General features: G+C 49.1%; 1 protein-coding gene and 1 long non-coding RNA gene across 9 annotated transcripts in view; one reads left to right on the top strand and one right to left on the bottom strand.

Annotated features, from left to right (window-relative positions):
• Nucleotides 1-25,929, top strand: part of WHRN (whirlin) — an 83,769-nt gene that overhangs the window by 19,648 nt on the left and 38,192 nt on the right. For 5 of the 8 annotated variants that reach the window (XM_074330912.1, XM_074330906.1, XM_074330908.1 and 2 more), the window contains exons 2-3: nt 5,857-6,075; nt 14,895-15,020. The exons of 1 other annotated variant lie outside the window; for it this stretch is intronic. In XM_074330912.1, coding sequence (XP_074187013.1) covers nt 5,857-6,075; nt 14,895-15,020 — 345 coding nt within the window. The remainder of the gene's footprint in view (nt 1-5,856; nt 6,076-14,894; nt 15,021-25,929) is intronic. 2 more of the 8 variants (XM_074330910.1, XM_074330909.1) reach the window with 2 other exon arrangements.
• On the bottom strand, nt 19,055-24,226 carry LOC141571359 (uncharacterized). The gene is made up of 3 exons (XR_012496117.1): nt 23,967-24,226; nt 23,252-23,396; nt 19,055-22,353 (listed from the first exon to the last, which is right to left on the bottom strand). It is a non-coding gene; the product is annotated as an uncharacterized LOC141571359 (long non-coding RNA).

The following is a 25,929-nucleotide window of genomic DNA, read 5'->3' as shown; positions in this document are numbered from 1 at the left end:
AGCTGACGTACAACATTAAGTCATTATAGTATATTATATTATATTATATTAATGAATAATTCAATATTATTGACTGTATTCCCTAGGCTGTACTTTAATCCCCATTACTATTTTTATAACTGGCAATCTACTTCTTAGTCCCTTCTTCATCCACCTCCCCAACCCGTCTCCTATCTAGCAACTATCAGTTTGTTCTTGGTATCTATGAGTTTGTTTGTTTATTTTGTTTTGTTTTTGTTGATTCCACATATAAGTGAATTCATATGGTATTTGTCTTTCTCTGTCTGATTGATTTCACTTAGCATCATACCCTCTAGATGCATCCATGTTGTCACAAATGGTATGGTTTCATTCTTTTATATGGCTGAGTAATATTCCATTGTATATATGTACCGCTTCTTTATCCATTCACCTATCAATGGACATGTACGTTGCTTCCATATCTTGGTGATTGTAAATAATGCACAGCAGTTGCATTTTAAATGCAGAAACAGGGACAGAGAGGTGAAGTAATTTGCCCTTTGTCACACAGCAAGTCAACAGCAGAGTCAGGATTGGTGCCCCAGTGAGTCTGGACCCAAAGTCGCAGCTGGGCAAGGTGAGGACAGGAATAGCGGCCATGCATCATCCTTTCCTCTCTTCTTAAATACTAACGTGAGTCTCAGCTTGAGTATATCTGTTTCTGAGAAGAGACAAGCTTGACTTTTGAGGTCTAGGCCCTGAAATAAGCTGGATGACTCACCATTATGTGTCCAGAGCATTTCTTTTGTACATGCCGCTCAGGACGATAGTCTGGTAATCATGAAACCCTGTGGTCCACTTTGTGCTTGCACTTTGGTGCATGTTTTTGAACGCAGGAATATATGCACATCTGTGTAAACACACACCTTCTAGTACCCTTGCACTCTGGCCCCCTCCAGTCTGTTTCTCAGTCCCCTGCTAAGCAGAGAATCATGTCAGCCTGGTCTATGATTTGGGGGTTTCCGAGTCAGCCCTGAAGAGCGGAGTGAAGTAAATTTGCCTCCTGAGAGCATTAATCCAAGTAGCAAGTTGTTAAATTTGACGACAAATACATGTAATTTACATTTCTGCAATCATAATGCGCTGCCTGAATAGTCGTCTGGAGATGGATAGTATCTTCGCCATGCTAGCTGCTGGTCAGATGCAGATTTCTCTCATCAGACTTGGTGGGGTGCAGGCGAGCCCCTAGGTCAAGTTTCACCAGTAAACGTGTGACAAAAAGCATGGGAACACAGTGCTCTGTTGACCGGTCTGCTCACAGTAGGCTCTCCCTAGGGCTCATGATGTTTTTCTTTTTGGCCATAGCTCACTGAATTCTTAAGTGACAGGCGATGTGCTAATAGGGCTCCTCTTTCTAAAGAGAGAGTGGAATTATGGTCTTCATTTGGCAGGAGAGACACAGAAAGATTTGGTAACTTGTATGAGGTGACACAGCTGACAAATGGTTGATTCAGGAGACTGGCTGGTTCTGCTGGTTGCCACAGCGGGACAGGGGCGTGGCTGACAGAGTCACCAACCTGCACAGGCAGAGTGTGAGGTTGCTTTCAGGTGGGCATTGGATGTGGTTTACTAGCCATAGGCAGCTTCTTAGAAAGAGCAGGGCCCCTCAACGGGGCCTCTCACCAGCCCTCAGGTCCCTTAGAAGGTCCCTCATTGCCGATGATGGTGCCGAATTGGACTGTGCAACCGGCCACATCTGAGATGCTCCATCGGCCCTTCTGGTGTTGTCGTAAACCCTCTTGGCCTCTCCCAACTGATACGGAACCTCAGAGCCCCCAGGTTCAAGATCTGGTTCAGGCACCTGGTTGCAACCCAGCCAGGCAGCACAGTTCTGAGTGCTCTCGGGGAAACAGGACAGTCTCTCAGGCGCAGCCCTCAGACCTTCCCAGAATCCATCCCTGCACTTCCCAAAGCCCCTGATCCCTTCGCTACCTTGACCTGTGACCACCATGCAGGTCATTAAAGCCTTTTCTTCTAAATGCAGACACAAACCAGAAGACACTGAAGTTTAACTTGGGGCAGGACGTCAGCAGTCAGGGAATCCAACCTGCTCATTACCAGATAGCAAAACAGAGGCCGAGTGAGAGGAGGCTGTAGCCCCAGGTCACCCAGCAAGCCAGTGGCACAATGGGGACAGAACTCTTTCTAATTGTTCTGCTGCCTCAGGCTGCTTGCTACAGAGGCTCACTCCACTGAGAAAAGGCCCTAGTTTTTTTGAGAAATGGATGGCCCGGTGCACCTAACAGTGAGCAAGGACCGCAGGATCCCCATGTGGCCTGAGCCCCAGGGATCCAGGTGACCCTGGGAGTGAGTGTGCAAAGCTGGTGGAAGGGTTATCGGGAGAATGCATCGGCCAGCTCTCTCCAGGCATGAACTCCAGTCAGTGCCCCCCTTTAAAATAAGCAAGCGGTTGTCATAAATATGGAGACAAGAAGGCAATAAGAAGGTAGAAACTGACCTCTAGACCACCTCCCACCTCCACGCCTTCCTCACATGACATACACAGGTTTTAGTTAAATTAGAGAGCAGTGGATGGAGCAAGGGTCTGATGGCACCAAGACCATATTCTGAGAGCCTGTCCCAGGAATCTTGTTTTTCTACAGTTTTACCAGAAAAATAAAGAAGGTGGCAGTGGATGATGATATTCTTGCTCTCCAAAACCCACTGAAAGCCCACATTTACCCCCAAACAAGCCAATATCAGAGGTTCTGGAATGGTCTAAGCTTGAGTAGCCATCAGATTTTCTGGTCCCACAGGCGTGTGATGGGGAAACGGAGGGACAGAGGGGAAGGGGCTGGCCCAGGGCTGGCCTCCTGTGTCCTTAGCTGTGCCTCTCGTAGCTGTACCCTCTCTGTCCCTTCCCATCTCGTGTCCCCTTCTGTAAAATATTGGGGGCAGGCAATGCATGGGAGACTCAGTGACCTCCCACACCCCCTCCGGCGCCAGCCCTCTGTGGTGTTTCCATCAAAGACATTAACCTCCTCTCTGTTCTCAAGGTTGCTGCTTTCCTATTTATAGAACTGACCAATAGAATTCCACTATTGCCAGCCATACAGAATACAAATCATGCTCTACTCGTTCATTTCCTTCTCTCACCCACTTTCTTTTTTAACTCCTTGGACAAAGCTTTTCTACACCTGGTTTCCCTTCTCAATGCGGACATGCCAGGGCAGAAAGGGGAGTGGGCTCTACCACTTGCTGAACTCCTACTGTGTGCACAGGCTCTGGACCCCATGCACTTTGTCTCATTTAATCCACATGACCCTGAGAAGTGGGTATTATTCTTTTTTCATGTGTGCTGCTTTGAGAGAGAAAGCCGCTGGCCCAAGGACTCTCAACTAACAAGTAACAGAAGTGACTTAAATCTACTGCCTTAATCTACAGTCTGTTCTTTCCACTTGCCTCTGTTCTTAATTCCAGTGCATCCTTCCAGATCAAACGAGTAAGGTGCCTGTGGATGTTATGGTTTCTTGCAGAGCCACATATTTACTTTCTCACCCAATCAGGTCAACCTGCTTTTCTGAGGACCAACTGTGTGCCAGGTGAAGCCTGTGTCTCACCAGGCTGTAAGTGCCATGAGGATATACCCACTTTGTTCTCTCCAGGCCTGGCATGAAGTTGGCCCTCATCAAATGTATGATGGAGCTCAGACTCACTGTCAAGGGAAGAAGCAGAGAAGAGGCAGGCCAGTTGGAACAGCATTGAGCAGCCAGCGGAATCATCATGGAGGAGGGAGCAGTGGGCAAGGAAGAGGGGTCAGGAAGACGGTGTGGAGGGCGTAGTGGCTTCAAAGGCTTCTGCTGATGACACTTGTGCCCTGCGATCCACTTCCCACTTTGCTCCAGCAGAAACCTGCTTGGTCTCCGCTTCCTCCATCCTGCCCATCAAACTTAACAGAGATTTTTATTTTCCCGGCTGTTCTGTCAGAGGAGTCCTGGGAATGCTGAAAAAAAACATGGTAAATTGTTTCCTGCTCATCTTCTCAGAAATCTTTTTTTAAAAGCAGAATTTTGGAGAGCCGCCATCCTTTCATTATCCCTATTGGGGACTGGTATTTAGCTGTGAAATTGAAGGACCCAGTGCTTCTCTGCTCACTCTTCCTCCTCCAGGAGAAGTTCAAATGTCAGAGTGTCCTCCTCAGGCAGGCTCCGCCCAGCCAGGGCTCCCCACTGTCCATGAAAACTCAGTCCTTGGTCCTTGTTTTCTCTGGAGAGTACTGGGGAGTAATGAGTGTGTGCTGGATTTGAGTAAGCTGGAAGGGACCAGAGAGCTAAGTACTCTCCTCCCCCTTTTAGGCATATTGTTGTTTTCTGATATACCCTCATTCTGGAACATTTGGAAAAATATTGAGAAACAGGAAGAACAAAATAATAATCACCCGTAATCCTGCCACCCAGAGGGAAGCACTGCTGACATCTTGGCACATTACTCCTCAGGTTTTTGTTTCTTTTCCTGTGTGACTTTTCTTTGAACATAACTGAGATCATACTTTTAAGACATGATTTATATCCTTTTGACCCCAGTTAACATTAAAATAGATCATATATCTTTGGCATTATAAACTCTTTGTAATGATTTTGAAATGTGATTTTAATGGCAGCATGAACTTTCGTGTGTAGGTATTATCATTTACTCAAACGGTCCCCAGTTTCAGGGTGTGCTATTAATCCTAGTTGCTAAATGACTGTCTGCTGGAAAACACAACAACACTTCATTTCAGCTACAGGTGCATTGTGGGAAAGCAATATAGCCGATCTCAGCTTCCACCCAGGGCTTAGGCTTTGTCCTTATCTTTCCTGGTGGTTGGTCCATCCGCAGACTGGAAAGTGTAGAATAAAGGTGGTACAACACTCAAAATTAGTTGCTATGGGGAAGGAACTCCTTACCAGCTGTGTGGACAGGGGATTGCCCTCCATTTCTTCATCTGAATAATGGGGTTTCCTTCCCCACAAGATTGAATTCTGTGAGGATTTCAGGAAATAAGGCATGCCAGGTGCAGAATGGCTGATACATATAGGCCCTTTATAAAAGTTAGGCTGTCGTTATCAAGATATTTTTTCTCTTGACTCTTATATTTTATCAGAGTCATCAAAACCACCCCCAGGTTCTGTGACACTAGAAGGGCTTATCGGCTCAGCATATAGTTGTACTCGTGGCTAAGATTTATTACAGTGAAAGGGTACACAGCAAAATGAGCACAGGAAAAAGGTCTGTGGGGCAAAGTCTGCGGGAAACGAGGCACAAGCTTCCGAGTCCTCTCCCTGTGCATTCACACAGCAGGAGCTTCATTCCTCTAGCACGGAATTGTGACAATAAGCATGAAATGTTGTCTACCAGGGATGCTCATTAGCGACTCAGCACCTAAAAAAGGTTTTTACTGGGGGCTGGTAACATAGGCACCTTCTGCCTGGACCCACATCCCAGATCCTCAGAAGGAAAGCAGGCATGCAGCATAAACCAGATGGTTTATACAAATAGCCTGGGCAACAGTGAACCACCCTTGTCAGTTAGGGAATGCTGGGAATAGAATGCAAGTTCCTAGGTGCCAGCCAGGCAGGCCTTCCTCAGGATACAGTCTCAGGCCTGCTCTGTTAGCACTTTTCTGCACAGGTATGCAAAGAGACCATACTTCTTGTGTTTGGACCACTTCAGGAGAAGGATGGGACAGATGTCCTCATTTCTATAGGACAAAACTGAAGGCTAGAAAAAGAAAGGGATTTAGGGACTGGCCACCTCCTCTGTGTGGGTCCTGAGAGGAAGCAAGTTCTGGGCAATGGGAGGGTATCCCTCAGTGCCCCCTTCCTGCTGACTAACCCTGTATCCCTCTCTCTCCAGGCTCTCAAGGGCTCCAAGAAGCTGGTACTATCGGTGTACTCGGCGGGGCGTGTCCCTGGGGGCTATGTCACCAACCACATCTACACCTGGGTGGACCCTCAAGGCCGCAGCATCTCCCCACCCTCGGGCCTGCCCCAGCCCCACGGCAGCGCCCTGAGGCAGCGCGAGGGAGACCGCAGGAGCACACTGCACCTCCTGCAGGGCGGGGATGAGAAAAAGGTGAGCTGCCCCTCCTTAGCCTTGGGAGGCCGGCCTGAGGCAGAGAGCTGGGCGGGGAGGCTGGCCCCTGAGACCCAGTTCTTCTTGCCAAATCCAGAGCAGGGAAGCTTCTCAGAGGCTGGAACAAGGGTCTTGGTTCCATCTGGGCTCTGCCCTTCCTTTTTGACCTGTGCAGCCTGTGTTACATACAGTGCAGGCTATGCTGCTGCAGCAAAAGAGCCCAAGGACTGTGATTTAAATAAGATCGGTTATCTCTCCCTGTCATAGCAGAATAGAGGGGACAGTGTGGGCTGGTGGGGCAGCTCTGCTCCACATCCTATTCTGGAACCCGATTCGCTCCACTACCATCCTCGAAGAGATCGCCCCCTTCTGATGGCTGCAGCTGGGCCAGCGAGGTCCCCATCCAGCCCCTAAAGTGGAAAGGGGAAGAGAATAAAGGGGAAGAGAGAAAGCGCAGAGCTTCTCTTAAACTCAAGATGATTTAACTTCTTAGCAGTCCAGACCCAGGTGCTTGGCCACACTCAGCTGCCAGGACTCCGTGCTCTACAGGGAGCCTTTTGCTGTGCAGGTCTTGGGTTGTAAAGAACAGAAACAGGTCTGGGTCACCTTCCACAAAGTGGAAATTTACTGGCAGGGTACGAGCAGTTCCAGAATTGAAGCTGAGGAACTCGGCAGCCTCCAGGAGGAAAGGGATCTCCACCATTTCAGTTCTCTGCCTTCTTCCCCTCAAGATTTGTATCCCAGGGAGGAGCACCTGATTGGCTGGTGGGGAGGGCTAGACACTTTGATTGACAGAACTACCCAAGACAGAAGCTGGTGGGGAAGGGGTTGTGGTCCAAAGCACCATGGGATGTTGTACCCAAAGAGAGGGGCATCAATACATGCCCCCTACAGAGCTCTCTGCTCCCTACACCATGACTGTTGCTTAAAGTATTTTTTAAAAGACTGAGAGATGGTCCCCTCATGTTTTAAAACTTCACTCTGGGCACTGTTTGCATTGTGCCCCTCGTTGCTCCTGGGACCAAGAAAGTAATTCCTGCAAGCAACTCTCTGGTATTTTAGGACCTTGACACTGAAAGCCCGGAGGCCACACAGTTTGGGGCTTTGAGCCAAAAGCCTTGCCTCTGGAGACTTTCTCAGCTTTCCTTTCCTGTCGATAAGACCGTAACATTTATTTAATGTGTTTTGTGCTCTTTGTGTTCAAACGTCAATACGCAGGATGAGGCAGAGGTAGCAGAAGCATCTGTGCCAGGTGAGAGGCAGTGGAGTAGCCAGTTGGCATGCACCGCTGGGCAGCCTGGGCTTCTTCAAGGTGGCCAGGGCGAGGCGAGGCGACTTTGCTCTCTGGCCGTCTTGAGAAAGCAGCACTGCTTGTGGCATTCAGTGATTTCCAAGGCCGGCCTTCCAGGGTTGGGCAGAGAACTTGCTTTATCTTTTTCTCAAGCCCCTTCCTGAGTGGGGCATGATTATAGACTAGCGATTATCGCTGAGGAGAGCTGATCAGATGCAGGGCTCTGTGCTCGCAGCATCATCCTGGGGCCTCATGGCTGTCCTGTGTGGCAGGTATCCTCATCCACATTTTACAGATGAGGGATCCGAGACTCAGAGAGCATTCAGCAACTAGGACCCATTGGGTGAGTCACCCGTGTTTCGTGAGCGCCTGTGGTGTGCCTGCCACTGTTATGAGACGTGGAAATAGAGAAAAGGACAAAAGAGAGGAGGCCTTACTCTGGGGAAGCTTCCAGTAAGTTTGGAGGTCATGGGAAGAGAAAGACAATAATCCGGAAATGAACATAAGTGAGCAAGATCATGAAGATGGTGAAGATTGATGGAAGGCAAGAAAATCAGGAGAGGGGATAGAGAGTGATGGGGAATGAGGCGTTGCTGCTGATGAGGTGGTCAGGGAGGGCCTCTCTGAGGAGATGACTTCTGAGCTGAGACCGAGAGAGGAAGAAGGAGCAACCATGTGCCATTCTGAGGGCTGAAAATCCCGGGCAGCAAGGACAGCACATGCAAAGTCCCCAAGGTGGGAACAAGTGTGGCATCATCAAGGCTTAGAGAGAAGGCCCCTGCACCGGAATGGAGTGGGTGGGAGGGTTGGGAGGAGATATGGTGACCTCTGGGAATCTTGGAGTGATTTATGTAGGAACGTGCAAGGCAGTGGCTGAGAGAATTTTGCTCCTGGGAGTCAGGAGTCAGGGACCTCAGGAGTCAGGAAATCCCCTAGACCACACCACAGGGGCCTTCACAGAACTCACGGCTCTAGACTGAAGCTTCTGCCCTCCCCCCTTTCCTCCTCTTGCTGATACAATGTGGAAACCCCCATTTCCCTGTTGAAGAGGGACATGGGGAAAATGTCTCTGGAACCCTCAGTTCTGGCTCCCTGGACCTGATTCTCTTCTGTCCAGCAGCCTAGTCTCATCTTCTAATATTTCAAATAGCTGTGACCAGACTCCCAGATGGATTTCCCATGCGAAACTTCAAAAATCCTAGCCTCGCCCTAGTGGGGACACACCTTCTAGGGAAATGAGTTCGCAGGGCAATAGTGACATAAAAATCACTCATAGAGCAAAATTCCCCTTGAACCTCCTACCCCAGCTAGTTCTGGTTTTTGCATCCCTTCTAGTAATGCTCTTCTCCACACTGAAGTGTGAGAACCGTCCCATGATGCTGAAGGCAGGAACAGAAGGGAAGAACATATGTAGCTCTCTGGAATTCAGACCCGTGTGCACTAAAGACGGCGTCACATCTTCAGAGGAGTAGAGGGGCAGGGTGCAGAATTGCTCATTATTCCAGCTTCACATTCTATGCTAACCCTGAGCCTCTATAGCTGTAATAAACTGGAATAGATTTGTGTGGGGGGGAAGGGAGGTTCAATGGGATAGTGTCAATGTGGCAGGGAGGATAAGACACTGAAGCCAGGCTGCCTGGGTTCAAATCCTGACTCTGCCACTTGCCAGCTGTGTGACCTTGGATAAGTTATGTAACCTCTCTGAGCCTTGATTTCATCCTCTGTAAAATGGAGACAGTGGTAGGGTCTACTCTCCCCACCACCATGTAAGCTCCGTGGCAGTAAGAATCATTGATCCAGGCACTATATATGTACCAGGGCACAGGTACATATATAGTGCCTGGATCAGTGCTGGGCACAGCATAGGCGCTCAGTAAGTATGTATTACATGAATGACTGAATCAGAATGAAAACACCTTGCCAACAGACTGGTACATGGTAGAGGCTTAGTCAGCATTTGCTGGGTTTGAATCTAAGTCTTGTTTGATCAGACCCATGTATTATACACTGTTCTTTACGAAGTTAGAGATATAACTGATAAGTTCCCATGACCCCTCCTCAGGTTCAGTTAATTTGCTAGAGCTGCTCACAGAACTTGGGAAAACAGTTTACTGAGTATTTACCAGTTTATTATAGAAGGATATGGTAATGGATACAGATGAGCATCCAGGTGGAAGAGATGTGTAGGGCAAGGTGTGTGGAAAGGGGCACAGAGCTTCCATGCCCTCTCTGGGTGTGCCACTCTCCCCATACCTCCACTTGTTCACCAACCCGAAAGTTGTCCAAACCCCACACTGTTGGGATTCTATGGCGGCTGCTTCATGCAGACATGCTCAATTAATTCCATTTCCAGCTCCTCTCTCCACTCTGAAAAATGGAGGTGGGGCTGAAAATTCAAGCTTCTAATCCTGGCTTAATCTTTCTGGTGGTCAGCCCCCATGCAAGAGCCATCCAGGAGCCCACCCAGAGTCACCTCATTAGCATAAAAGATACTCCTCGTGCTCTTGTTACTTAGGAATTTACAAGGATTTCAGGAGCTCAGTGCCAGGAGTGGGGATGAAGACCGAATATATTTATTTCTTATTATAAATCACAATATCGCACCTGGTTGTAGAACTTCCTGACTGTGTGACCTTGGACAAATCACTTAACCTTGAGTGAGTCACTTCAGCTTCCCTCTCCACAATTTGGAGAAGGTCACAGCAGCCATGCGGGGCTGTTTCAAGGATTAATAATCAAGTGCATAAGCACGGAGCAGTGCTTAGGACGTAGCAATTAATTCCAGGGACAACCAGCATTTACTGAATGTCATCGAGGTGCCAGGCACCTATCGTGTCTTTTTGTCCCAATATGCTTATCAACATCATCGGCTGCTCACGTTGCTTTGTGGGCAGGATGAGGGTCCTCAGTAAGGCAAGAAGGTGGATGGCAGTGCCTGCTCCTGGTCGGTTGTGCAATTCTCATTTCATGGATGGGGAAACTGAAGATCAGAGGAGCAATGAATGGGCCTTGCCCCATGGTTGCCCAGGAATAAAGGGCAGAAGGAGGATTTGAACGAGGGCTGTGGGAGTCAGTGTGGTGTGCTGGCCCTCCAGCCTCAGCTGTCTCATTGGGAAATTGGGGATAATAAGAGAAACTGTAGAAGAGGAGAAAAGAGGTTCAAATGAGGTCATGCATGTGAAGCACTGAGCACAGCGCCTGGGGTTTAGGAAACACACTTCGTGACCAATTCAGTGAGTGATTATTATTATTACATGCATATTATTAGTGGGCGTGGTATTCCCTTTAGGGTGCCAGGGTGCTGCTCACAGCTTAGGGTGCTTTCCCATTGGTGAATTTTGTTTCCTCCCTAACACTGGTTGAATTTCCAGCAAGTGATTGAGGCAGATTATCGTGTGGCTGATGAGACTGTTATTACAGTTCTGTGATAAAGACTCTGTTTTATTCCCAAGTAAAGGATTTATGGGGAGATGATGGGGAGGCAGGAGGTTTGTTTTCATCCCTTGTGTTCAGAGCTGACAACTGCTGCCATCTGTGTGTTCCTGGGCTCCTCTGGGATCTTTCCCCCAGAATCTTTTCTCCTGGAGCTGGAGGGACCAGGTGGGTGTGGTCACGAGGGGCAGAAGGAGTGACTCCAGGAAGGACCCAGTGAGCAGGGCTGGAGTCGGGCTTGTCCAGGCCCTGAAGGCACCGCATGGAAGGTCGGAGTCTGTCCTGTCAGGCACAGCAGGAGCTCCAAGTGGGAGCTGCCCACTCTGTCCTCAGCCAGCCCCACTGAGCTCCCCCAGGTCTGAGCCCTGCCTCCCCCACCCCACTGCTGTCTTAAGGTGCACACCCTCTCCTGAAGGATCTCCGGAAAGAGGCCCCCTCCGCTGTTCCCCCTCCTAGTAGTCTTCCTAAAACCCCAACCTGAGCCTCTGTGTCCCCTGTTGAAAGCCCAGGCTTCCTGGCCTGACTGACAGCCCACAAGGCAATCTTGTCCATCCCCTTGCCTCCCTGCTGCGCTCCATCCGAACAGAACCCTTCAGTAACCCCAGGGGACTGTGCTCTGTCCAGGTTCTGAGCTTTTGCATGTGATGTTGCCCTCCCCTTGCCCTGGCTGACCCCTCAGCCTTCAGGACTCTAAGGTCATATTTCTGGAAGGCTCTGCCTGAGGTCAGGCTCCCAGGAATGGACTCTGAGGCCAAGATTTCCCTGGAGGAGGTTTCTAGGAAAGTGCCTGTGTTAAAAGAATGACTTCCCAGCAACATCCACCTCCCAGTTCCTGGAGCCTGTGAAGATGTCACCTTCCATGGCAAAAGGGACTTTGCAGATGTGATTAAATTAAAGGTCTTGAGACAGGGAGTTTCTCCTGGATAACCCAGGTGGGCCCAGTGATCACAAACGTCCTTAGAAGAAGAAGGTGGGAGTATCAGAGTCAGAAAAAGGCTATATGATGCTGGGAGCATGCTATGCTGGTGGCTTGAAGCTGGAGAATGGGGCCATGAGCCGAAGAATGCAGGCAGCCTCTAGAAGCTGGAAAAGGCAAGGAAACAGGTTCTCCCCAAGAGCTTCCAGAAGGAATGCAACCCTGTCAACTCACACCGGATTTCTGATCGCCAGAACTCTAAGATATTAATAATAGATCTGTGTTATCTGAAGCCCGTACGTTTGTAGTCATTTATAACAGCAGCAATAGTGCCCTGGGATCAACACTGATAAAGCCGTGAGGCACACAGGACTGACTGAGCAGAGGGAGGAGTGGGCTGCAGTGCCCTCAGGGCAGAAGCCTCGGCCAGGCGCACGGTGCTCTGGAACTGGGGTGGCCCTGCAGACTTGTCCTGAGGCAGGGGTCGGGCTCTCTCCCTCACCTAGTTGTTGGATGGAAGCTGCTCTGGGGCGGGTGGGCAGTGTGTATGTGTATGTGTGGCAGGTCCCCGGAGGGACTCAGCTGTGAGCCGTCAGCAGTCAGCACTCCACCCCTGGGGCTCCTCTGAGGACCTGGTCAGATTCTCCTCTGAACCTGGCCCAGCACAAGGCCTGGCTCTGCCTTGGGCCTTTGTTAGTGTTTGGGTGGAATACCATCGACTGCTCACACGTGTGTGGCCTGGCCTAGCCTATGAAGTAGCCCACATTCATTATCTCCACAAGGAAGGCCTTGTCCTTCTTTCCACGATGCACCTGCTCACGCTTAGTCAGAAGGCTTGCCCGAGAGGGCCCCTTGGAAGATGATAACAACAGCCCACGTTTTCTGAGTGCCTCTGCTACGCCAGGCGCGATTCTAAAGGCTCCAATGAGTGGACCCATTCATCCTGCACAACCCAGTGAGGTGGGCGTGATGTTTTCCTCCTGAGAAAACTGAAGCCCCGAGAGGCGAAGTGTTATTGTCAAGATTAGACCTCGACAGTCTGGCTGCAGAGCCTGCACATGTGACCAGCACACTGTCACCTCCCAGCTACACAGACCTGCACGTCATGAGGGACCTGGGTGGGCCTCAGACCCAGGTCACCTCAAACCTACTCCAGCCCTGCAGCTGGCACTGTATTGGGGCAGAGAGGGGCAGATCACAGGGCCAGGCAGTTGTTCCTAAGTCCAACCTAAAGCGTCTTCAGAGCCTGCTGGTGTCCGGAGAACATCTGCATCTCTGACGCTTCTGGGTGACAGCTCTCAGGGGCCTCCCGGGTGCTCTCCTTTCTAATGTTCTGTCTGAGGAGCAAACTGGGAGCCGGCTCTGGGCTTATGCGCCTGGGGCCACCTCATTGGGCAGCACCTCCTGGCCCTGGCCCACTGGGGATGGGCCTCCCTGACATGCCACAGAGACTGCAGTCTTAGGAACAAACCCCGTCGACTCACTGTCTCTTGGGCTCTCTCCCAGCGATGGTCTGCCAGTCGCTAGGAGTCAGCTGTGGCCGTGTAGCCTTGTCTGGTTTTGTCCTGTGCAATAGGGGACTAACAGTGGCTAACATCTATGGAGGGTTTACTGAGAGCCAGACACTCGCCTATGTTTGTCTCTTAATTTGATCCTCTCCACAGTAACGTTATAAGGCAAACAATATTGCCATCCTCATTTTATAGGCTAGGAGGCTGAGGCACAGAGAGGTTAGTTAAATAACTTGCCCAAAGTCGCACAGCAGAGCCCCTTCAGTGGGCAGTTTGGCCTTGACCACGTCCACCCTGACCCCCAAGGTAGTCGAAGAATGAAGTGAGATACTACCTATATATAGAAGGCTTTTCCCGGTGGCTGGCATAGAGCCGTGGTTACTCTTAGGTGAATGACGTGTGGGAACTGGGAAGCAGGTTGTACCCCTTCCCTAATTCCCTGACATGTGCTCTTCCCTGATGCCCGAGGGCACACTGGGCTCTCTTTAGGTCCCTTACCCATCCCTGGGTCTTCACTTGTTGCAGGATGGTTTCTGCCCTTGGAGGGCAGGTTCCAGCTGCTCTGGCCCCTTTCCTCCTTATCCATAAATTCCTCTCTCATACCCAAGGCACACTTGACCTGCCTGTCTCCTGCACGTCCCACATCTGTCCCCAGCCTCCCCACTCCCCCCTGCGGTCCCAGCTCTGGCCACAGTGACTCACCTCCACTCACTTGCACCAAAGCATGCTCCCCCACTGCAAAGCAATGACACGTGCCGTCCTGTGTCCCTGGAGAGCCCCTCCTGCCCCTGCGTGGTGACGCCGGCTCACCCTTCGATGTCATGAGTCGTCACTTTCTCCAGGAAGCCACCCTGACCCACTCACACCCCCAGTCAGGACCATTGCCCCTTCTTTTTGCCCACACAGCCCCCGAGCCGCCCCACCATGCTTTGATCACACTGTTTACTGGTCTCGCTGCCCCTCTAGACTGAGATCCTCTCGAGCAGGACTGTGTCTGGGTCATCTGCGGGTCCCCTGGCCCGGCACTGGGTCTGTACTTAGCAGGTGCTCCCTGTGTTTATAGAATGAAGGGCTGCTGCAGTAACACTGCCATAGTACGTCAGGATGGATGGCAGAGCAGGAGATACTGGAAAGGCACGAGCTGTCCAAAGAGGTGGAAAGCCCCTGCGAAGGCAGGAGACCCCTGAGATGGCGGGTTGAGGCGCCCCCAAGCCTGGACTCAGCCTTGATCCCAAAGAGGGAGGATGGAAGGTGAGGGAGCCTGGGTGGAGACCCCAGACCCTGAGCAGGTACTCGCTGACTGAAGGGCATGGTCAAGGGCAGCCAGTGGAGGTAGAAAGAGTCTGTGACACCCATGGTGTGAAGAACATGTGACACCTGAAGTGTTGAGGCAGTCCAGATGTTCGCATAGGAGGTCTCTAAAGGTCATCGCCTTCAGCATCTTCCTTTTACTGCTCTTGTAACTGTGGCCCAGGGAGGGAGAGGACTTCCCCAAGGTCACTCGGCACGTCAGAGGCCGAGCTGGGGCCGAAACCAGAACGTTCCAGGGCATCTTGCAGGCCTGAATCACTGTGCCCTTCGGGGTTTGGAAGGGGCTGTACAGCCTGCTGGCCCGAAAGTTCATGGTGCCCTTCAGGCCTTCGAATGGTATCTCCTGTCCCTCCTGCAGGTGAACCTGGTGCTGGGGGATGGCCGGTCCTTGGGCCTCACGATCCGCGGGGGAGCAGAGTACGGCCTAGGCATTTACATCACTGGCGTGGACCCAGGCTCTGAAGCCGAAAGCAGCGGGCTCAAGGTGAGAGGAGACGGGGCTGGCGCCAGGCTGTATGCATGGAGTGAGGGAGGGGACGACCTGTGTGTGGAGCTCTTTGCGGCTGCTTTTCGTCAGACTTCCCGCAGAGCAGTCAGCACCCACCTTTGGGCTGGTCCCGGCTGGGAGCCCTCTCCTGGCTGCATGCCTCTAACTCACAGCTCAGAGCAGCAGCAGGAGCCCTGCCCCCACCTCCCATGCCCTGAGTTCTCCTAGCTGTCCTCAGATCAGGGTGGCCTCTCACGTGGTGCTGGGCAGCAGCCAGCCCGAGTTCTTCGTGGCTACTGTTTTGCAAACACTGCGATGGATTGCGATGAGCCTGACTTCAGGGTTTATTACAGTCAGTGCATGGAGAGGGAAGAGGAGAGAAAGCTGCCTTGGGGTTGCACTGGGGCAGTTTCGGGACTGGCATTCCGTCCAGGGCAACCAGCAATTATTGACATAATATTATTAGCTCACGTTTAAAGAGGGCTAACTGCCCAACATGCGTAGTTGACGTCACACGTGTCATTTCATGGAAACTTCATGCTACCCTGTGGGGTAGGCTGTTCTTACCCACATTTCCCAGTTGGGGAAACTGAGGCATGGAGCGGTTAAACAGACTTGCCCAAGGTCATGCAGTCGATGGGTGCAGAGCAGGATTTGAGCCCAGGCTCTCTTAATTCCAAAGTCCGTGGCCTTGACTGCTACACTGCACCGCCCTGCTAGGAGGACCGGGAACTCGCTCAGAGCTTTGGGGGGAGATTATGGGGCGTAAGACAGAGACTGCCCACGAGGACACTGGACCCAGGACAAAGGTCACCTAAGTAAATGGCAGCATGTGTTTGGGCTAACTCCTGATGCCAGGGACGCCAAGGCAGCAGTGATTTGGAGCAGTGACCACGGGCACAGGTGGCATTTCAGCCAGGACTTGCAGGATGAGAGAGGCTGATGGGGAAAGGGACTGGGGGAGAAAGGATGTCACTGGAGGAACCATGTGGTTGGACCGTGGGTGAGTAGATGGGTGACTAGTCTACACATGAGGCGGGGGGATGATGGACCAGATGAGACTGTCTTCTGTAACAAAAGGCCTTGAATACCCCACTAATGTGGGGAAACCTGATCCTCTACGCAGACGAGAAGAAAAGGTCCTGGCAGATCAGAGTGGTGTTCAGGGGATCCCCCCTCCCCCGCCCCCGCGGCCCAAGCCATGTTATGGCGGATGGGCTGGAGTGGGAGAAAGGTGGGGCATCTGTCAGGTCCTAGGAGGACAAATGCTGTAGTGGGAAGAGCTCTGGGTTTGGAGTTGGGAAGATTGGGTTCAAATCCCAGCTTGCTGCTTTTGCTTTAATAGCTGTGTGACCTTGGAGAGTCCCTTCGCCTCTGTGAGCTTCCTGTCCTTTTCCCAGGCAATCATAATAAATGACATGTCTTTCTGAGGATTATTGAAAAGATAAAAGGAGAAATGAACTAACAATAACATTAATGACAAAGGTATTTACTGAGTGTCTGAATTACTGGACTGAACATTTGTGTCCCCACCACAAATTCATATGTTGAAACCTAATCCCCATTGTGATGGCATTTGGAGGTGGGGCCTTTGGGAGGGTGGAGCCTCATAATGAGATTAGCGTCCTTATAAAGGGAACCCCAGAGCGCTCCCTTGTCTTCTTTCCACTATGTGAGAAGGAGAAGTTGGCAGTCCGCAACCTGGAAGAGGGTTCTCGCCAGAACCCGACCATGCTGGCACCCTGGTCTCAGACAGCCATCCTCCAGAACTGGGAGAAATAAATGTCTGTTGTTTATAAGCCACTCAATCTGGGGTGCTTTGTTATACAGCTGGGACTGACTGAGACAGTGTTTTTTCCTCAAGTACTTTAAACCTCCCAACATCCCTGTGAAATGCATCCTTTTGTAAATCCATTTTACAGGCACAGTATCTGAGACTCAGAGACTTGCACAGAAGTAAAGCCACGATTCCCATCCAGGAATCAGGGTTCTTGTTCTAGATCTGTCGTAATCAGGCAGGCGGTAGATGTTCCACAATGGTTGGTTGAATCTAGTTGGTTGTGAAATGCCCTGGGTCTGGGCACTGGCTGTGCTCTCAGCTGGTGAAGATGGTACCTTGTTGGGACTCCAAGAGAAAACAATCTCATAGTATCATAGTATTATTATGTATGCAGATTGTGTTTAATAAATTTGTTACTTTGGAATAATTTTACATTTACTGAAAAGTTGCAAAGATAGTTTTCCTTTTTCCTTCATCTAGCTTCCCCTAATGTTAACATCTTATATACGCAGGGTACCTGTGTCAAGTCTGAGAAGCTAACATTGGTAGAATACTAGTAAACCAACTACAGACTTTGTTCAGCGTTCACATGGTTTTCGCACTACAACCCTTTCTCTGTTCCAGCATACAGTCCAGTCCAGCATACCACATTGCATCTAGCCTGTATGCAGTTTTAGTTCCATTTATTTTCCACCAAAATCACAAAAACAGATTGAAGTCACTTTCTAAGCACAGACTAAAGATTTTCTTTTTATGAGTGAGAAAATTGGGAGGAATGAAAATGGGGGCAGAGGGAAAGAGATAAAGCTGGAATGAGAATCTTCCAGAACACTTGCTATGTGGGCTGCAAACCCAGCTACCAGCAGGACACAGATTTGGCTCTGAGCTTCCTGGCAGCCAACGCAAAGAGGGAAGCAGGTGAGATATTTGTAAGATGAAAACAAACCAACTGTGCATGAGAAGCCTGGTTATTCCTCTCCCTGAGGCCTGAGAGCAGTTTTCATCTGGTCCCTCATAGAAAGGATGTTGTGTGATGACATAAGCCATGTCTTCGGTGACAGGAAACACATGAACAGGTTCTATACTTTGCGGGTGATGGATACGTTCGTATTGAATCCATGTTAAGCGAAAGGGGGAGGGAGTGTGCGATAGAAAGGACATGCTAGGTTCTGGCCTGAGATGTGCATATCTCAAGGATGTCCATGCTCTGTTATTAAGTGGGAAGCACATGATGCAAAATCACCAGTCTAACAGGATTTCATTCATATTGTACATGTACGGGAACATATGCACAGAGATACATTTATACTGACTCATACCGAAATGTCAGCAGTGGTGATCTTGACGTGATGAGATTATGGATGATTTTCACTGTTCTTTATGTCCTTATGCAGTGTCTGCATGGAGCGAGTATTACTTTTATAATCATGGAAACAGCAGCAATAAAGCAACTTCCATTTCGAAACAAAGCAGAGGAAACATGTTATATAGAAGTTTTCCAGTCACTTTAGTTGCTTCTCAGTTGCAGGCAATCGAAAGCTTTATTTGCTCATAAAATGCCTGCCTTCAGTAAAGTCTTTTCCATCTTCGGTGCCCATCACAAGAAAGCCCTTTATATTCCCTGCCCCTATTTTACTTTCCTCTCCACGGTCTTGGGATATGCAAATACCTGCCTACACTCTCTTGGGCATCTAGGGCTGATTAATTCCGTTTATTGCCAATGCATTTTCAGTAGAATTAGGCATATTGAAATGGAATAAAGGGGCTTGGCTGTGTGGGTGGTGGAGCCAAGAACAGGCTTTATTTGTCAATAGGGCTCCTTGCTGCTGTGCAGAACTTCCCCAGGGTTAAAGTGCTGCCTTCTGCCTGGCTTCCAGCGCTCACTTAGCTTCCGAGGGTCAGGGGTGGGCCCAGGGGAGGGACAAGTCAACTGCTAGGTGGAGAGGCTCCTTAGAGTGGGCTCAGGCACTACCCAGCATTTTCTCCAGGGGTGGCCAGGTGGGATGAGGAACACCTCCACCCTCCCAGTAGGGGCTCACTCCCCCTTCAGCACTTATCTTTAGGTCTCTCTTATTCCTTTGCACCTGCCCCCCACCCCACCCCCCCAGCTTCAAACCCCACTAAAGAATAGACCATAAAATCTTGTTTGTTCTTTTAAGGACAACCAAGATTGACTAGCATTTAAAAATAATAATGATAACAGTTGCTATTTGTTGATCAGTTATTATGAATCAGGCACTGTGCTAAACACTTTAGATAACACTCTTATTTATTCCTCCCAGTAACCCTGTGGTGGCCATTGATAGAAGCAGTTCAGGCTCAGAGAGGTGCGGTAACTTGCTCAGGATCACACAGGATTGGGCCCTTGCCTTTCAGGACTCTCAAAGGCCATATGCTTTGCTCTACTATCTCCTTGATACCCTAATTTGACCAAATAGCAAAAGAATGCAGAGAGAGGAAACCAAGGATATTTAGTCTTCTTAAAACTCGCCAAGTTTCTGAAGCCCAGTGTGGTTGTCCCAGATCCTACCTTGGCCCCACAACCTCACCCTGAGGTCATCCCAGGGTGGGAGGCCCATTTCATTTCTGCCAGTGGTGAGAAGTAGCAATATGGATTCATTTACCAAAATAGAAAAAACTATATATGAATGTGCACGCAGATACAGACCTAAACAGGGGTGTGTATATGCACGAGTTAGTATACAGACATCTAGTTCCTCGCTCTATCCACTGAGAAGAGCTGCAGGCAGGGACACCCCAGTAAAAATAGGTACGCTTAACGCTAACATCTTAGTTTCTAAAGACTATTTTCCAGATAAAAGGGACCAGGGCTATTTGTAGGAGTGGTTGATGCCATGTCTAGAGCTGGGAAGGTACAAGACGAGCCTGGGGTACCAGAAAGGAAAGATGTGCTACCAAATCAATCAACACGCAAGTCAGCGTATCCACTGTGTGCAGTGCTCACCTGGACAGCTCCCGGTGCCCAAAGGGGAATACGGTGACTATCTATGCGTCCAAACTCATGTAGTTACACAAAGAACTGAATAAATAAATAAATGGGGGCGGGGAGGGACAACTGTTCCTTAAGGAAAATTTCCCATGAAACAGTGTAGAAGGAACAAGGGAAGAGAACATCACCCTGTAACATTACATTACAGTAATAATTGCGAGGAGGAAAATGCACCCGTGGGTGCTAAAGAGTGGACAGAAGTTTAAGCGGAAACAGCATTTTTTTTTTTTGCATAGTTTCAAAGTATCTCTACCAATATATTTTGTAATTATCAAGAGAAAATTATTAAGTTTACAGTGGAGAACCCTGGCAGGTACCAACCTGGCCAAGTATAATAGATATGTTTTTAAAAAATATCAATCCTCTTTTTCTAATTGTAAACGTAGTACTTGCTATTTGTAGAAAAGTCCAATCAGGCCCTGCCTTGTGCGGTAGTGACAGACCTTCTTCCCCTGCCCCTGTCCAGCTCTGGGATGTGAAGACTCTCAGCAGGTGGCATGTCCTTCCAGACCTTTTTGCATCTGGCCTGTTGTACACACAATGTTCTGGGGACCCTTCTTGTTCATTCTGTTCCTTTTATGACCCAACCATCCGTTTCTTAGAAAATTGCTTCCTTTCTCAGTTCAAAGCCTGACAGCTCTGATTTATAAGATTGTGACTAAGTTGTTGCCACTTCAGAATCTTGCGATGGGCTTCCTCAAAACTAGAAGCATAAAAATGTAGTAAACATGTATTTTAGAGGTCGCGTTATTAACATTCTTCACTATTGCAATTTAATACCTATAATGTTCTTTCTTCTGCAGTCAGAGAGAAAACACGCGTAGGAGAAATGAGAAAATGTCTCCTGGGTGTGCCTGTTTTCTCGTCTTCCTAGAGTGGGGTTTGGAGACAGCCTTGCTGGCTGGATGGCAGAGAGGGTTGGCCATGTCCCTGCCCTGGCAACCCAGCTGTGTGGGTCCTTCTTGTGGGTGGAGCCTCGCAGGCACCGGGAGCTGGCGATCGGGGAACAGAGTGAGGTGTGTGAGATGCAGCTCCTGAATTTGTGGTCCTCTGTGTACTCTGCGTGATAATTGTGTTGAATGGGGACGGTGGGAGTGGGAGACAGAGGCAGTGAAGACTGCTGAGGCCCAGATGATGTACTGGCTAAGCACTGGTGAGAGACATGGTGACAGCGAGCATTCACCCAGTGATAACTCTACGCTGGGCATCCTGCTGAGTGCTTTTCGTGTCCCACCTTAACGAATCCCTAAGCAATCCCTGCGGCAGACATCATACTATCCTTCACTGAAAGATGAGCAAACCGAAGCTCAGAGAGGTCATCACTTACTCAAGGTCACACAGCAAGGAAGTAGTGGTGCTGGAGTGGGGAATCTGCCCCAGAACCTCTTGTTAGTCATGAGAACCTATCACCCTGAACTTGTGTGATGGAAAAACAAACAGTCTGACAGCCCTTGGCGGCCAGGCACTCAGCCCTCCACAGTTCCTCTGTCATCACAGTAGCGATACGCACCCAAGGTTTCCATATACTCTGCTTTTGGACTTGGAATCTAGAGGATTCTTACGGCTGATCAGAATGTGTTTAAGTAAAAGCATGGTGAAAATGGCAGAAGGTACCACAGCATGAGGGCAGTGATAATGATAATAGAAGGAGGTAAGTTAAGGCAGAGCAGTTTTCTAGTTATTTCTAATTGACAGTAATAACAGTGATCACCAGCATGTGGGGAGTGCTCCCTCTGTACCAACCTGGGTGCTTAGTGAGTCATTTAGTTCTCCCAGCAATGAGGCACTAGCATCATCCTCATTTTAGAGGTGGGCAACTGAGGCCCAGAGAGGTTAAGTAACATGCCCAAGGTCACACAGCTAGTAGGTGGATTAGCTGGGACTGGAACTTGGGCTGGTCCAGTGCTTAGTCGCTGAAGTCCTGTTCCCACTTCTCCCCTCACACCCTCTCCTCTGGACAACCCCAGTGGCTCTTACAGAACTTGCTGGGGGCCTCCCCTTGCAAAATGGTTCTCCAGCAAACCGGCAGAAGAGCACAGCATAGTGTGATGTTTCTGAAATCTACATAATAACAACAGCACAACGGCAATTACTGACCACTTATGGCCACCCTAGTCCCATCCAGGTGCTTTCTGAATCATCTTGTCCTGTCCTCATTGCAGCCCCAAGAGGAGGTTCTGATTGTCACCATCCCCATTTTATGGATGAAAAACCTGAGACTCAGTGAGATTAAACAACTTGCCCCAACGCAGGTTCTTAGTTGGCAGCCACCTGTAATTGAACGCAGGGGTCTCCGAGGCCATGTGCTCTCACATCCGCGCATTACAGCTGAACAAGCACAGCTGGACATAGGAGTCAGAATACCTCGGGTAGTAAGGCGGCTTTGATTTTATGCTGGCAGGGACTCTGTCCATGTCCCTCTGCCTCCAAGTTCAGTGCTCTTTCCATTCCCAAGGACAGCAAATGTGTATCTTGCGTGCCAGCACCGTTGATTTAGTGTGGCTGCAGAAGTGTTTGTACAGTGTGGTTGCAACTGGGCTCTGCAAGGAAGAAGGCTTAGCTTAAGTGAAGGCTCGCTCAGGAGTGTCTGCGAGGGGCAGGAAAGGGGACCTGTGGCCAAGATGGTTGCGTGTGTGTCATCACCACATGAGAGCATGGGCCTAGCTCAACTTTAAATAAAATTATTTAAATAAGAATGTGTGACTAACGCTGTGCTTCAGCAAGAAAGTGTTATTTGGGGGGGAAACTTATAATAACAACAATAATAACAAGAGCAGCCATTTCTCATACCTACTGTGTGCCAGCACTGTCATGTCATTATCAGGCAGTGTCACGTGCTGGCTGTGTCACTTTATCTCCCTGGACTCAGTTTTCTCATTTGTAAAGCTGGGATAATAATACCTCTAGGAACGTGTCAGGATGTAGCCAGTGAATCTCTATAAAGCATTTAACATGGATAAAAGTATTCAAAATACACTGGCTTGAAAAAAAATATTCTTGGTTTTCATTATAACCCTGTAAGGTAACTAACTAGCATTAGTTCTGCTTGTGGGTGAGAAAAATGGGGCTGAGAAAGTGGGAGGGATTTTCCCAAGGTCGCCTACCAGGAAGGGGCCGGCTAGGGTTGCAGGACTGGCTCTGGCTTTGAACACCCAGTGATGTCGTTTCCACCATGGGCCCTGCCTCCCAGGTGAAGGAGCAGTCCTTGTGTTGCCCTCTGGGATGGGATAAACGCAAGGCTGCTCCTGCCAGTTCCTCGCTGGCGTGCCAGCCCTGGCCCCACAGAGCCCGTTTGGGGCGAATCATAGCAGAGCAGCCCGATTGCTTTGGGGACTTGAAAATCCCCTGGCTCTTTAAGGAAGAGGTCGGATAATAACTTTCATGTGATCACTGAGCTCCAGCTCAGACAACAGGCTTGCCTCCCATCCAGAGCTTTACCTCGGGACGCCTCTCCCTGAGGCGCAGTGGTTACCTCGAGCTCCTGGGTAGGGGTCCACGAACCATGAGCCTCAGAGGTGGCGTCTTGCTTCCCGTCCCAGGGACTGCGGAGGAGGATTTGTGCTGCCTATAGATTCCAGACTCTCTAAAAAGAAATAATAATAATAATAATACCACCACCTATGTCCCGGGTACTATATTGTCAGGATGCAATGAGCTAATAATGCGTGTAAAGCCCATTGCCTGGCACACGATAAGAACCCCCAAAACGGGAGCTCTAACTCTTGTGAGTGATTTTCGTTATCCACACGCGTGTGGACGCTGGTGGGTGAGAGTGGTCTGTAATGGCATCTGAAAGTGTCAGGTAGCTGATGAGATGAGTCTGCACTGAGGATGAACAGCTTTCCCAAGAAGCTGGGAGGTGATTCTTTCCTGAGAAACCCGGCACCTGTGGGGAGACTGTTTTAGCCTCTCCCCGCTGGCTGGACCACATTCTCCATCCTTCATAGGATACTCTCTTAGCTGGATTTGTGAACTGGCCTCTGAATGGGGGTTTAATAAGTTACAAACATTCGAGTTGCTTAGTCCTACCATCTGGCTTTTAAAGGGGCCCCTGCTAGGGCGGTAATTACTCCCAGGCAGGCTACTGTCCAAAAGAGAAACGCCTAGTTCCTACAGTGAGGCCCGTTAGAGCAGGAGCCCAGCTGCAGCTTACCGTGGTCACAGGGAAAGGTGGGAGGCTTCTTTCAGGCGCCCAGGGCCCTGTGAACCGTGCTGTCCATCTGAGGCAGATGGTTGGCAGGGGCTGGCTGCGGACTTCCTTCTAATCTCCTTTCCAAGTGGCTGCGTGAGGGGCCTGGAGTTGCTGAGTGGTGGCTGACTCACATGGGAGGGTTGTCAGTTGCCTTTCTGGCTCCACGTGTGGCCATGTCAAGGTCATTGCCTACGCATCAAGGATGTGCGTGGTTTGCTGGATCTGAGGTCAGCCCATTCCCCTGTTCATTAGGGGGTTTACTTGGTCAGCATCTTTCAGAGTGGGGGTGTGCAGCCACCTGAGTGGGGCTGCGCTCTAGAGCTGTTAACCCAGACCTTTTTGGGGAATTTTGTTTCTTTTTCATTTTAATTTTTTTCTAGCTATTAAAGCAATAGGTTCAATACAAACATACAGAAAGTAAAAGGGACCCAGACATCCTGGCTCCTAACGTCAACCTTTACAAGCATCTTTGTTTTAGATATAATTCGGGTACCATAAAAATCACCCTTTTAAAGTGTACAAAGTAGTGGTTTTTAGTATATTCACCAAGTTGTACAACCATCATCACTATCTAATTTCAGAACATTTCATCACCCCCACTCAAAAAAATTCCTGTACCCATTAAGCAGTCCCTCTCCATTTCTGTCTCTATAGATTTGCTTGTTTGGGGCATTTCATATCAGTGAATTATAGTATATGTGGCCTTTGTGTCTGGCTGCTTTCATTTAACATATATTGGTAAATTACTTGTTATGGCTGAGTAATGTTCTGTTGTATGGCTATTCCACATTTTGTTTATTCACTCATGAGTTGATGGACATTTGGGTTGTTTCCATCTGTTATCATCTTGATGTACGTTCTTTCATTCCTTGCTCTGCACATTTTTACACGATTGGTATTATATGGTGTATACTATTTTGCCTCCCACATTTGTCACTTGCATTTTCCCATGTAATTAAAAACTTCTCCTAAGTGCAATTTGTGATAGCTGCGTGATAACATTCCATCTTGTGTCTGAGTTATAATGTACCTAACCATTCCCTTGAAAGCAGGTGTTTGTTTAGTCGTTTCCAATTGAAATGAGGTTTTAAAAGGTGCAACAAATGAGAGAAACCTCAGAGGATCTTTCTAGAAGAGGTTAAACCGCCTCCAAGCCTATCTGTGCCAGCAGGCTTCTGAGCCCAGTGGAGGACAGGAATGAGTTATCCCAAATTACTTAGAGACATGGATTGGATGGGTGGCATACAGAAGAAGCTTCTCCAGGGTGGCATAGCAGAGTAGCCAAGCGCCCAGGCCCACTCTTCCCAAGACCCCAAACATTGAGGGAGATGTTTCATGTCATGCCCTCCCCCCACATATTTTTACTTTTCTTTTTAGGATTTTTTTTTTTTCTCTTTGCCTCAACAATATGGTCTTCATATACCGTCGGGACAGCACAGAAAATGAATAAAGAGCTTGAAATTAAGATTGCCTGGAATTCACCATTCAGAGGCAACTCCTGTGAACATTTTGGCAGATTCCTTCCCAGCTCCTTTAACACAGTTAAAGACCACATTAGATGAGGAACTTCAAGATGATATAAAAAAAAACCTGAATTTAGAAGTAAAGCATGTTCATTGTAGAGGATGTAGCAAATCCTATAGTTAAAAACTAGTACAACAGTGTTGGTGTATGTCCTTCCAGAGTTGTGCTTACATGGAATGTGATGTGGATAAAAGTAGTTCAGGAAAAGTAGGATCAGACTATATGCTTTCCCCCACCCTCCAGGACAATGCAGCGTTAAGATCCTTCCATGGCAGAAAGACCTTTGCAGAATATGAAGGCACAGAGTGGTGTTATATGATCTCATGTTTGTTTTTTTGTTTGTTTGTTTGTTTGTTTTAACAGGACTTTATTGGGGAACAGTGTGTACTTCCAGGCCTAT

The sequence above is a fragment of the Rhinolophus sinicus genome, linkage group LG04 (assembly GCF_036562045.2).
Source record: "Rhinolophus sinicus isolate RSC01 linkage group LG04, ASM3656204v1, whole genome shotgun sequence".
Taxonomy (NCBI): Eukaryota; Metazoa; Chordata; class Mammalia; order Chiroptera; family Rhinolophidae; genus Rhinolophus; species Rhinolophus sinicus.
The sequence above is the reverse complement of the archived record's forward strand: the minus strand, read 5'-3'. Positions and strand labels throughout refer to the sequence as shown.